This window comes from Augochlora pura, chromosome 5 (assembly GCF_028453695.1).
Source record: "Augochlora pura isolate Apur16 chromosome 5, APUR_v2.2.1, whole genome shotgun sequence".
NCBI lineage: Eukaryota > Metazoa > Arthropoda > Insecta > Hymenoptera > Halictidae > Augochlora > Augochlora pura.
Genome location: NC_135776.1, coordinates 5,814,669 through 5,826,937, shown reverse-complemented (window position 1 = coordinate 5,826,937; position 12,269 = coordinate 5,814,669). Strand labels below are relative to the sequence as shown.

At 31.5% G+C, this 12,269-nt stretch overlaps 3 protein-coding genes across 3 annotated transcripts; 1 reads left to right on the top strand and 2 right to left on the bottom strand.

The window, feature by feature from the left end:
* The first annotated feature begins 63 nt into the window (after positions 1 to 63).
* Positions 64 to 3,834, top strand: Nopo (TRAF interacting protein no poles). The gene is made up of 7 exons (XM_078181311.1): positions 64 to 326; positions 1,301 to 1,666; positions 2,415 to 2,516; positions 2,591 to 2,713; positions 2,791 to 3,034; positions 3,114 to 3,251; positions 3,451 to 3,834. Exons 1-7 carry the CDS (start codon positions 214 to 216, stop codon positions 3,550 to 3,552), a joined length of 1,188 nt encoding a protein of 395 aa, XP_078037437.1. The 5' UTR covers positions 64 to 213; the 3' UTR covers positions 3,553 to 3,834.
* Positions 3,835 to 4,105: 271 nt separating this feature from the next.
* On the bottom strand, positions 4,106 to 9,147 carry Rpii140 (RNA polymerase II subunit RpII140). Its single transcript, XM_078181301.1, has 5 exons — positions 9,019 to 9,147; positions 6,216 to 8,836; positions 5,809 to 6,151; positions 5,465 to 5,723; positions 4,106 to 5,393 (listed from the first exon to the last, which is right to left on the bottom strand). Exons 1-5 carry the CDS (start codon positions 9,035 to 9,037, stop codon positions 5,108 to 5,110), a joined length of 3,528 nt encoding a protein of 1,175 aa, XP_078037427.1. The 5' UTR covers positions 9,038 to 9,147; the 3' UTR covers positions 4,106 to 5,107.
* Positions 9,148 to 9,510: 363 nt separating this feature from the next.
* Positions 9,511 to 12,269, bottom strand: Rsod (superoxide dismutase family protein Rsod). Its single transcript, XM_078181310.1, has 11 exons — positions 12,201 to 12,269; positions 11,858 to 12,108; positions 11,575 to 11,749; positions 11,236 to 11,510; positions 11,013 to 11,124; positions 10,862 to 10,948; positions 10,554 to 10,688; positions 10,191 to 10,465; positions 9,982 to 10,106; positions 9,760 to 9,915; positions 9,511 to 9,682 (listed from the first exon to the last, which is right to left on the bottom strand). Exons 2-11 carry the CDS (start codon positions 12,070 to 12,072, stop codon positions 9,588 to 9,590), a joined length of 1,650 nt encoding a protein of 549 aa, XP_078037436.1. The 5' UTR covers positions 12,073 to 12,108; positions 12,201 to 12,269; the 3' UTR covers positions 9,511 to 9,587.

Sequence of the window (12,269 nt, the reverse complement as noted above, 5' to 3'; positions counted from 1 at the left end):
GAGTTACGAGATACAGATGAACACGCGCCTTTACGTTCAGACGTTAAGAGTAAGTGTCCTCTGTGGTCTTGTTAAGGAACTAACCTTCATATTCTATTCAGCTACAAATGTGTGAACTCCGTAAAATTTACGACTTATTTCTTAAAATTAAATTTTAAAACACATTAAATTTAGTCGTTTCTATTTAAAAGTTTCTACCTAATTTTCTATAAAATGAATATTGCTTGTGCTATATGCAGTGATTTGTTAACTCCAACTAGCGATATATTTCATACGCCTTGTGGGCATATATTCCATTTCACTTGCTTGTCTCAGTGGTTAGAAAGGTGAGCATATCTCTTTGTTGACATTTAAAAAACAGTGATTGCGTTATTATTTTTTAGAATGTTCCTTGTAATTAAGTATAAGGATCTATGTACAATGAATGGCGAATGTATTTAAAAGTACTTGCAACGTTTAACTCCATTTTTTTCTGTTAAAATAAGAATACTCAGAACGTTGTTTACATATATACAAGTCAGGTAAACATTGCGTGAAACGATCTTGAAAGTCTATAAGTCAGTATAAAAAGTGGACCAAGCGATTTGATCAGTTTAATATATTCTGTTACCAGTGGTTTGGTAGGAAACTTTTTTGAGTTAAAAATTTTTGATAACTCTTTTCCCCAAAGTTGTCAAAGTCACCTTCAATTTTTCGTAGACTGACCTATAATGTTTTTGCAGCCATTGTTTAGGGGATGCTGCCATGAATTTGGCAAGCATCGTAACATAGTTTTTTCAGGATGTAAACAAAAGAAACTGTAGGTTTTCTTGTAAAGAACCTTGATAGCTCTGAAAAAGAGGATTGCCAAAAAATTTAGCGCAATCATCGTGAAACTTTTCTTAAACTGTGTTATTATAGCTCATAAAATTTCCGATCGAATCACAGAATAAATTAAGCCTATCAAGTTCTGTGATTCACCCTATGCAATGATGCTAATGATGCTGAAAGTATCAAGGATATTATTGAATGGTTTTTTTTTAATGCCCTATGCATAACAAACGAAAAGATACAAAGTCATATTAGCCAAGTTGAAAAATAATTCAGTTACACATATATTTATTACAAGTACCATCAGTAAAAACATTGATTGTTACAAAATTATGCGTTGCAAAAATAAGTACAAACACAAGAACATTGAAAGTAGAAGAAAAGTATATTTGACAATAATAATTATCGTGTAGCTTTTTCTTCTCTCCTTCTTATTTGACAATGAAATTTGACATTGTCTCACTTTATCTTATTTTAATTTCCTATACAGATCAAAAACCTGCCCACAATGTAGAGAGAAGACAACATCACATAAAATACACAGATTATATTTCAATTTCTGTAACAATGATAATATTACAGAAGATACTTATTCTTTACAAGATAAAGTTGATAAACTAACTTTGGAACTAACTCTGAAAGAGAAAGATGCCAAGCATTATTCAGAAAAAACTAAAGCCTTAGAAAATGAAACTAAATACCTGAAAAAAGAATTAGTTAAAATAAGTACTGAAAAATCTAGTATCACTGCTGCGCTTAAACAACAGGTTGATTATTATAGAGAACAGTCAGCAGAACGTAACGATATGAGAAAAAATAATGAAGAGCTGAGGAAGCAACTCAAACAATACAAAAAGTATTTGTGTTTATTTATTTTTGTTTCTTATATTTCTTGTATAAAGTTAATTAAAAGAAAATAATTAAATTAAAATCATAATAAACTTAATATTAAATAATATTCTCCTAATTTCCTTATTTTCACTTTAATTGCTGTCAATTCAATTGTGTTTTTAACATTAACAGACTCGCATATAATTTTTTATTATTTCGTTTTACATTATATAGAGCTAATATAACAAAATATACAAAGAGAAAACGAAATATTTACTAATTTACTTACCTACTTTCTATTAAAATTTGTTTGAATCGTTATCCCCATTTTGTTTTATGAGAGAATATATTGCATACATTTATGTAATTACTTTTGCATGTATTTCTTTTTACTTATATTTGGTATTTAACACGTTGAGCGCGACGTCGGTCCCTGGGGACCGACAGTGAACTTTCCGTGCGGCCGGTGTCGGTCCCTGGGGACCAACAGTATTGAAATTAAAAAACAAATGTAGTTTCAATGAGATTTATTAAAACATTTTAAACAAAAATGTGGCTTGGATTTACACATATCACAAAATATGACAACTTTCCTGGTTTTTCTGATTATCTCGCGCCCAAATAATTTTGAATTGTGCTCACAACATGGGGAACAGTTTCTTCGGACTTTTCTTCTCTTTTTCAATATCGGCGCCGCGCTCAACGTGTTAAAATTAAAAATTCTTACAATGTTTGGGATGTGTATGTTAATAATTATATATTATCTATCTCAGTATACAAACTTTACTAGAAGCGTCCACGGAAGAGATTGATGACATGATTTCTAGAACAGCCGATACTAACACTCTTATTACATACATATCTGTGATGAAAAGGTAACAGATTATTATAATTGCTTATTGTTTGTAACCTTTATGAAATGTTTTTAAAGATGATGTATTATATTTAGAGAAATGACAATCAGTTTGAATAAAAGAAGAGAATTAAGGTCAAAAGTGAAGAGCCTGCAGCAAGAACTTACAAAAACAATCATGCAAAAGAGACTTCTGACAGAAGAACAAAAAAGGATGAAGTATGCAGATGATCAAATGAAATAGCAGAATTTAAATTGTTTCTTGAAAGTGTGTACAATAATTGTATTAATTGTAGAAAAATCGAAGAAGATTTTATGATTTGTGAAAGCGAGAAAATATCGTTACAAAGTAAACTTAGAGAATTAGAAAAGAATACATGCTCGTCGAAACTAACAAGTAGCTTGGAGAATAGTTTGAATAGTAATACAGATAATGTTTGTAACGAAAATGCTCTTAAAAATACGATAATGAATGAATATATTGTGACTGAAGATACTGATCATGCAGAGAAAAATGTAGCAGCTAGTTCTGTGAAAGAGGTAATTAGTTTATCATTTTATACCATACGGTCGTGTATAACATTCTCCCATTTTTAAGTACATGCTGTTTAATTTTCAGAAAAAAGAAAATGATTCGCCATATCTGCCGATAAAGTCGGGAGGTTTGTTCGCCTTGAAACAAATGCCTAATAAAAGACGAGCTATAAAGAGATCGCATTCAACAATACTAACGATGAATCCTAGGACTGAACAAAGTGTAAGAATTTGAAATTTAACGTAACTAGACTTCAGATCTTTATGCAAACTTGTACAAATTATTTAATGTAAATGAGTTCGAATGAATTTTTTTGTTCATATCTTTGTCTTGTACTTTAAAGTTTTGTAGTCTGATAATAATATATACTGTGTAATCTGATATATATTATGCAACATATGAATAGACGCTATTTTTGTAGGTACGTCCAATTACATTTGATGGATTTGGAGGACATTCTAAATTTGATGAATTTCCTAGTTCTTCTGGCATAAGAACGAAGAAAGAGAAAAGAAAAGATTAAATATAAAATATAGGGATTTGTTCCTTTGAGAACTGTAAATAAAAATTAGACTTTGAATCTTATTATAAATAGTATGTAATACTCTAGAATTAGTTAGTGATATTTATAAATACAATTATTTTTCTATTATACATTTTTTACTGTATAAAAAATAGCAAAAATACACACGTGTGGCTACTGTTGTATCTTTGAGATTCTCATTTTGTAACCAAAACAATGACGTTTCAAATGTAAAAATTGTAATTTGTCTTTTTATGTATATTAAAAAATTTATCTCTGTTACATATCGCATTAAAGTGACTAAGACAATCAAATTGTTGAAAATAAAATTTTTTTTAAACGGTTCTAAGAAAATTAAACTTCTTTTACACAAGTTCTATTTTTTACTGCGTAATCTTTCAGGCACGTATTAATCAAACGACAGCGCGGAACCATCTTATTTTGTAATTAACTAATATTCGTGTTAATAAAGTTCCATGCTAAATATGAAACTTTTCTATTCTATTAAATATAATTTAGACGTGGCAATTAAAACCTTATATCAATACCGATCCCTGTTTGAAAATGATCGTCATAACAATAATACCACTGCAGTTGTGTCAATTTACTAGTCATGAAATTAAATAAATTATAATGTAAGGTAAAAACTTTATTGTTTTGGCTTTTTAGAAATCAAAATTTACAGTTGTCAAATTTTTTTATTATGAACTACATTTTTTGTATTTTTGTTTGCACCTTACATAAAACATTACGATATAGACGATAAAAGACTAAATTATTGTACAATTTTTAACTTTACTATACATGATAATAATTATTGCCAATACGAAATATGTAATGCTAATTAAAGATAGTTTAAGTAAACTCGGTTTCAAATAATCATAAGGAATAAATAAATCTTTTGATATTACTATTTCTATACTTAATACACAGTCATGAAACACTCATATCAAGAAAAATATTTGACTTATATTTTATTGTGGTTTAGATTATAAAAATGCAAATACACATTTAGTTCAGAGAAATTGAAATGTACTTAGCGTGTTCATTGATAGTATAATGTTTAAAATACACTAATAGTTACGTTTCATCGTTTAAAAGTCAATTATATAATACTTTGCTTATACTGCATAATCATTTTGTTTATAAACAATTGAAAGGAAAGAAAATTGAGACTTGACCAACACATCAAGTGTAAATAATCCACTAGATATATAAGGGAACACTGTTAAACTTCGTAATAAATTTAAGTGAAACATAACTAATTTAAGTATATCTTAGCTTCTATCTTAAAAAATAAAACTTCTAATCATATTGTAATCCCATTCTACTGACATTAAGCTCTATTCTCTGATCAATTAAATTAAGGGTTCTAGAAAACAGACAAAGTATGACCTGCGGTAAACATTCCAACAGTATTTATATAATAATTGGTTGATTTTCAAGAAAAGTTCCTAAAGACTCTTTAACTTTCAATATGATTCAGGAAGCAGCTATCTTAAGTCCCATTATGTTTATGATATTATAAGATAGCGATATAAATATAATTTAATGTTTATGCTACCATTAACCGAGGTGCAATATTCATTGCCATAAGTTCTTGGAAAAGTAATTTCGCTGCATACGGTAATCTAACTTGAGAAATCTGTGTTTTGTTCTTACATCCTTTACATTCAAAAGTATTATTTCTCAAATTTGCTATTGCAATCAGTCCACAGAAATTGCATATATGTATTCGATACGGATCTGAAACTTCGAATAAGCGTTCCCTAAGAAATTGTGCAGCTCCATGAGAAATCTGACAGTCACGTTCCATTTCACCGAAACGTAAACCTCCATCTCTGTAAATAAATTAATATTCACATCAAACATTTGAAGATTAAACAAAGGTAGTGAAAATGCTACACTTTACCTTGCTCTTCCCTCCATGGGTTGCCTAACTAAAATCTGAACAGGACCACGCGCTCTACTATGAATTTTATCGTCTACCATATGTTTCAAACGCTGATAATAAGTTGGTCCTAAGAACACTTGAGCGTTAATTTTACGACCAGTATGGCCATTATACATGACTTCGTTTCCTCTCAGTTGGTAACCATATTCTTGTAAAAGTGTAGATATTTTCTGCACATTTACAGCATCATTAAATGGTGTAGCATCACCAATTTCACCTATAAAAGAGTATATTACAATTTAGATACAATTTACGTAGTCGATGTTGTAATAAATTATTTCTAACGATCTATCGAAATATACCTTTATTAGCAGATACTTTTCCCTGGATACATTCAATTAAATGGCCAATCGTCATACGTGATGGGATAGCATGAGGATTAATAATAATATCTGGTGTAAGACCTTCGCATGAAAATGGCATATCTTCTTGTCTATACTGAATACCACAAGTACCCTTTTGCCCGTGACGTGAGGCAAACTTGTCACCAATTTGTGGTATTCGGACACTGCGTACCCTTATTTTGCAAAATTTGTAGCCTTCACTGTTTAATGTTAACATTACTTGATCTACTATACCAGTTTCACTATTACGTAAGAACGTAGACGCGTCCCTTTTTGTGAAACGTTTCGTTGTACTATCCAACTGAAAAAATAATTAAAGTTCAGCATACATTGTAGGTGTTAATCCATTATATTACAATACATACTTCGTCATCTGCTTCCGGTAAAGTAATAGTTTTTCCTATAACTACGTCGTCTCCAGATACACGAATTCCTGGAGCAATAATTCCATCGTCATCCAATTTATCATATATAGCATTGCGCATTCCTTGACATGTCTGCCGCGTTGGTTTTTCGAATTGTTCTTCTTGGTCGCCTATCCTTTTAGATTCGGAATCTTTGTATGATCTATAAAATACGGATCTGAAAAAACCTCTTTCAACAGCGCTAGCATTCAAGATAACACTGTCTTCTTGATTATAACCAGTGTAACATAATATAGCAACTATACTATTAATTCCAGCTGGTAATTCACGAAACCTAAGATATTCCATAGACCTTGTTGTAACTAGAGGCTTGTGAGGATAATACAGTACATGAGCTAAAGTGTCCATTCGTACATGGAAATTTGTGATGTACACTCCCATAGCTTGTTTACCCATAGCACTTTGATAAGTATTTCTTGGGCTTTGATTATGATCAGGAAATGGAATAATCGAGGCACAGACTCCTAAAATCATGGCAGGATGAATCTCACAATGTGTATACGTTGTACAATAAGCATACTCCTTTTCTTGTCTTAGATCTTCAGGAGACATGGCAATCATAACAGTTTCTTCCTCTAAGGTATCAATATACTCCACTACTCCACTGCCTACTAATTCCTGCCAACCATCATTATTGTAGTCTCTTTCCTTTAACATATCAATGTGTCTCTTCTTTAGTAGCAAGTTTTGTCCTTCTACAATTAATAGCGGCCTACTAATTCTTCCTGCATCCGTATATATTCTGATCTCACGATCTCTGATATCTCTTATCATAGACACTTCTGATACAATAATGTCCATCTGACGTCTTAATTTACGTAAAGTAGCCATTAATTGGTCAGGATCTCTGTGAATACCAACCCAGCAGCCATTTACAAATATTTTGGTTGCATCGGCTATCGCACTTGGTGCGATTTCTTCAAGATTTTCCATAGACCACTCTTCCAAGAATTCAAGGATTGGTGAAGGTTGAGATCCAACACTAATATAAGCCATCAATGCTAAATTTTTAACTAAACCTACAGCAGCACCTTCGGGTGTTTCAGCAGGACATAACATACCCCATAACGTATTATGTAACTGACGCGGTTTTGCTAATTTACCATCTCTTCCTATAGGAGAATTCACTCTTCTCAAATGTGAAAGTGTCGATGCAAATGTCAGTCTGTTTAATACTTGAGACACACCAGCTCTAGCTTGATGAGCTTTTTTCTGATCACCCCAATTGCCAGTAGCAAGTGAATATCGTAAACCGTCAGTTATAATTTTAGTCTTAATAGCAAGTTCCAGATTGAAGTCTTTTCCTCTGTCTATGAATTTTTGTGCATATAATCGCACTTCTTTCATCAAGTTCTTAAACAGCCCTCTGAATAGAAATGCTAATAATGGACCAGCAAGATCTAATCGTTTGTTGCCGTAATGATCACGATCGTCCAATTCTCTTCTACCGAGAGATGCCGATAATAATCTATGTACCATGTAACCAAGAAAATAAGCCTTCTTTGTTTCACAGAAATCACTTATACCAACATGTGGAAGCATTTCTTTCTGCAAAATTTCTCTTGCATATTTTATACGTTTCTCTTTTGTTACGCCAGGTCTCGCACCTCTAGTACCAATAAAATTCAAAGCAACATTTTGTTCTTGTATTACAAAAGCCTCGTCTAAAGATGGTTTCACCATTTCCATCATTTCAGGATCGTCGAAGTCATATATAATATGTTCCAATATATCGCGATCTGCTACAAATCCAAGTGCTCGAAAAACAATCATAATAGGAATTTCTTGTTTGATATACGGAATAATTGCGATAATACGTTGTCCTATAGCAGATTTTTTAATACTGGCTCCACTCTTAGCCATCATGTTAATCCATAATGTAGATGTAGGTCGGGAACTATGCTCCAAGCATGACCGAATTTCAGATTTGTACGCATATTTACCATCTTTCATACTAAATACATAAACCGTGTTTGTTGCCATTTTCTCTTGAGCAATTAACACTTTTTCTGATCCATTAATAATAAAATAACCACCAGGATCTAATGGACATTCATTCAATTCAGTTAAATCACGATCAGATAAACCAGCAAGCAAGCAATATTTTGACCTTAACATGATTGGAATTTTTCCTATGAATGTTTTCTGATGTTGTGTTTCAATTGGATCTTCGCCATCTTTCACAATTGTTTTTGTTATATCTACGTACAACGGCGCAGAATAAGTCAAATTCCTTAGTCTAGCCTCATTAGGCATCATAGGAGATGGTGCACCATCCTTCTCCCAATGTGTAGGTTTCGATAAATAAATCTGTTCAAACTTCAACAAGTGTCTAACAGGATTTTCAATTTCACCCGATGTATGCTGTGCTTCCGCTTGTAGATCAATTTGTGGTGAATCTTCTACAATCCTTTGAACAGACATTTCAATAAACTCGTCGAAACTGTCAAGTTGTTGTCGTACAAGACCCTTTTCGTCAAAGTAAGCATTAATAACAATCCAGCATGCTTCTTGCCAAAGTTTCGATGAAATTTCCTCTGCATCTTCATCGTCATATTGATCTATATTACAATGTAAATATTTGTAAATTCAAATTTTGCTATTTTAATGAAGTATAATAAATAAACAAATATTAAAAACATAATATGTAAACAAAGAATGTATTAAGGTTATGTTGCATATACTTCTGAATTTCTGTATTAATAAATATTATTTTGTGATGTAATGAATAAAAATTACTCACCATCTTCTAAGGCATACATAGTTAATTATAAAAGTTTTACAGGTGTATGACTAATTACGAATATTACAATTCAACGCAAGAGGCAATTTTCGTGTGCATACAAATGTAGACGTTTCCAATTGACTGTCTGTGTAAATTAGTCTAAGTATTGAAACTCCAATACAAGGATAAATCCCGGCGTTCGTCCAGACGAGAATGAAGTCTGCAACACATGCGTACGGTGGAACAAATCTGCACCCTGAATGTAGCTACAGATTATATTTAAGTTTAAAAACACAGGACAGCTGGACCTTATCCTAATTATTTTGTCGAATTATTGCCTACAAACACATACTCTCGAAATATGTCTCAATGTGCACTTGAATATAGAGCACGCTGAGTTCATTCTACCTCTCTTCCTCAACCTTAGAATACTCTACAAAATTACAACAATGATAATACCCTTAATATCAAGCCAGTGATCTGGATGGTATATAATTTATTTGAGCCTTAAAATACTGTAACAGTTTTTACTAAATATCTTTAAGACATAACAACTTTAAGTAAAATAAGATTACCTTATAACACTTTCAGAATGTATTATAGCTTATAAAGAATGTAATGAAAATAAATATCAGCTGTGATGGCATTTGTGGAGATGTACTTGAACCTGAAGGATTAGAACCTAAAAATATTAAAATTATGTTACTAATTCCATAGATGAATTACGAGTATTTTATTTTTATCCTATGTAGTTTTTACTTTTGTCATTTGGGTCCCGACTGCCACATTGCCGATAACCTAAAGTAGATTTACGTTTTGTTGGAACATATCCTGGAATGTATAAACTCGGTGCCTCTAATCGTCCGGTAGACATAAGTTTATTAAAATCTTCTTCCATTTTATTAACAAGTGGACCTATTGTATATAAAGACATAAATTATTTGTTTATCACATTGATAATTTCGACTAAAGCATAAGTACCTTTAAAATGTAATAGAAATTGAACGCATGCTCCATTATGTAAAGTTTTAGTTTTTCTACTATCTATAGATAACATCCATTCAGGGACTCCCATAACTTTACGTACATCTTCTAAAAATTGTGCCCTATGTTAAAGAAATAAGATAATTTGTTTAAAATTTTTCACTGAAAATTAATTTTTAACATTTGGTATAATTTTTTATACTAACAGTACAAAACGTGGTGGTTTTCTTATGTTTGCATATTTTACGATATCATTGTCGGGTTCAATATTAGCGCAAGCAAATCTATTGCTCCCAAAATTTTGGTCGAAAATAACGATAGATCTTCCCATGGCTGATACTAATCCACCTAAAGGAAAGTTTGAATCTGTAAAAATCTGTCTTTCTAATCCTATGTTAATGGGCCCCAATCGGCCTGATAGATCTCCTAGATAACATCTTAATGGTAAATCAGGACCACACTCTTGTTTATATAGATCATTCTGTAAAATAACAAGATCACTTTGCTGAATTATATTTTCTATAAATTAATTTTATATGAAATATAAAGCAAGTTTTGATTAGTTATACATTTAGAGGATCTGCCAACTGAGTGAAATGGGGATTCCATATGTATCCACCTGCTACACATCTAGTATCCTTTACTTGTACAGATGCATCAACACCAACTGGATTTACATATATTGCCCAATTATGATCTTTTGTCTGTAATAAAGTGTATAATATCAATTCTAATCTCATAACAAATATTATATTACTGTATTAAATTAATGATAAAATTATTTATATCACATAGTACTATACTTTTATAGAAAATAGTTTCTGTAAAATTATGTTTTATATTTATTTCAAGATATATTATTACTCATGGAACTTACAATATTACGATCATTTTTACCAGGATGACGAAGTTTTACTTCGATTATAGTTTCACTTTCAGCACCATCCCGATGTACTAATTGTGTCTGAAATTATTTATGATGATAAACGATATCTGTACTTTTGTAGTTCTTCAATTTATCATTTTACCATTTTTATGTATCCATATGCATATCCTTGTGGATGATGAAAAGAAGCAATAGCTCTAAGTTCGCTAGCTTCGGATGGTGAATATCCTCGTTCTATACTTGAACATGCCCATCTAAATAATAAAATAATAGAAAAAATTATGACCGGTCATTTATCTTGGAAAGATTAAAAAAAATTCAATGATTCAGCATTATTTATAATTTCTCCATTCAATTATAGTAACCTTATGTTCTTTTCTTTTTTATGGATCACTATACTTCGACCCAGCACACTTCTTGGTCCAAATAATGGAAGCATTGTATCATTAAAAGTTGACATATATCTTTTTCTGTTTTCTAAGGTTCCAAATTTTCCACTAAGATCACCCATTTCGTATTGGTCACTTGTTCCTTCTCCAGGTTGTGGTACACCATTACTTATATCGACACCGAATGGGTTCCAGTGATTATACAAAGATGTACCTTCACAGGGGAACTCTAAATCGTGTTCTACCGAGGTCTAGAATTCGTAAACTGTGTTAGTATTATAAAAAACTGAAAATGATTAATTTTGTAACATTTACCATGTGTACATGATATCCACTCATTTTTCCATTGAGACCATCAAGAGTTATTTCTCCATTTGTAACATCATATTCAGATTGTTGTATGAACTCCAATTTTCCTCTTAATGCAATATTTTCTCCATTTCCAAACCAATCTTTTACCACAGCTTTACGACGGTATACTTTACTAATTCTAAGCGAAAAGTTTACTACATATCAATTTGCACTAGTATCCGTTAAATACTATTTATTAAGAATAATTCTTTACATTTCTAAGTTGTATTAAATTGCGTGTACATACATTGAACATGCTAGTCTTTCTCCTCTTGCACGCGGTCCAGTGTCGTCATATATGACTAAACTTTTCCCTATAATACTATTAGGTCCAGACAAAGATAATAACGTATCCGTAAAGAGCTTTCTAGTTAAAATAGGCGCATAAAGTTTTTTCCCAGCAATATCGATTGTACCATGTCTTTTTAAATCACCTGCTCTACATAATGTTACCTCATCCATCGAGCAATCATCGGAATGCTTTGGATCCCACTCAACCTAATAAATTTTTCAACGTAAAATGTTAAGAAAAAGGTTGATTGAGTATTATAAGTTACATAACTAGCATATTTGTAATCATACTATTATACCTTATAAGGATTATAACAATCTCCTGCACTCAAGCATCTGCCTGTCCAGTTATAGTAATCTTTTCCCGG

Bases quoted from the DNA above. Each gene is read 5' to 3' on its own strand.
- Nopo (XM_078181311.1), top strand. From the start codon at position 214: ATGAATATTGCTTGTGCTATATGCAGTGATTTGTTAACTCCAACTAGC. The intron at 327-1,300 runs GTGAGCATATCT...TTTCCTATACAG, and splicing joins TTGTCTCAGTGGTTAGAAAG to ATCAAAAACCTGCCCACAAT. The intron at 2,517-2,590 runs GTAACAGATTAT...TATTATATTTAG, and splicing joins TACATATCTGTGATGAAAAG to AGAAATGACAATCAGTTTGA.
- Rpii140 (XM_078181301.1), bottom strand. The intron at 6,152-6,215 runs GTATGTATTGTA...TTATTTTTTCAG, and splicing joins TACCGGAAGCAGATGACGAA to TTGGATAGTACAACGAAACG. The intron at 5,394-5,464 runs GTAAAGTGTAGC...ATTTATTTACAG, and splicing joins CCCATGGAGGGAAGAGCAAG to AGATGGAGGTTTACGTTTCG.
- Rsod (XM_078181310.1), bottom strand. From the start codon at position 12,072: ATGGATGAGGTAACATTATGTAGAGCAGGTGATTTAAAAAGACATGGT. The intron at 11,511-11,574 runs GTAAATGTTACA...TACGAATTCTAG, and splicing joins GTGGATATCATGTACACATG to ACCTCGGTAGAACACGATTT. The intron at 10,107-10,190 runs GTTAGTATAAAA...TCTTTAACATAG, and splicing joins AAACCACCACGTTTTGTACT to GGCACAATTTTTAGAAGATG.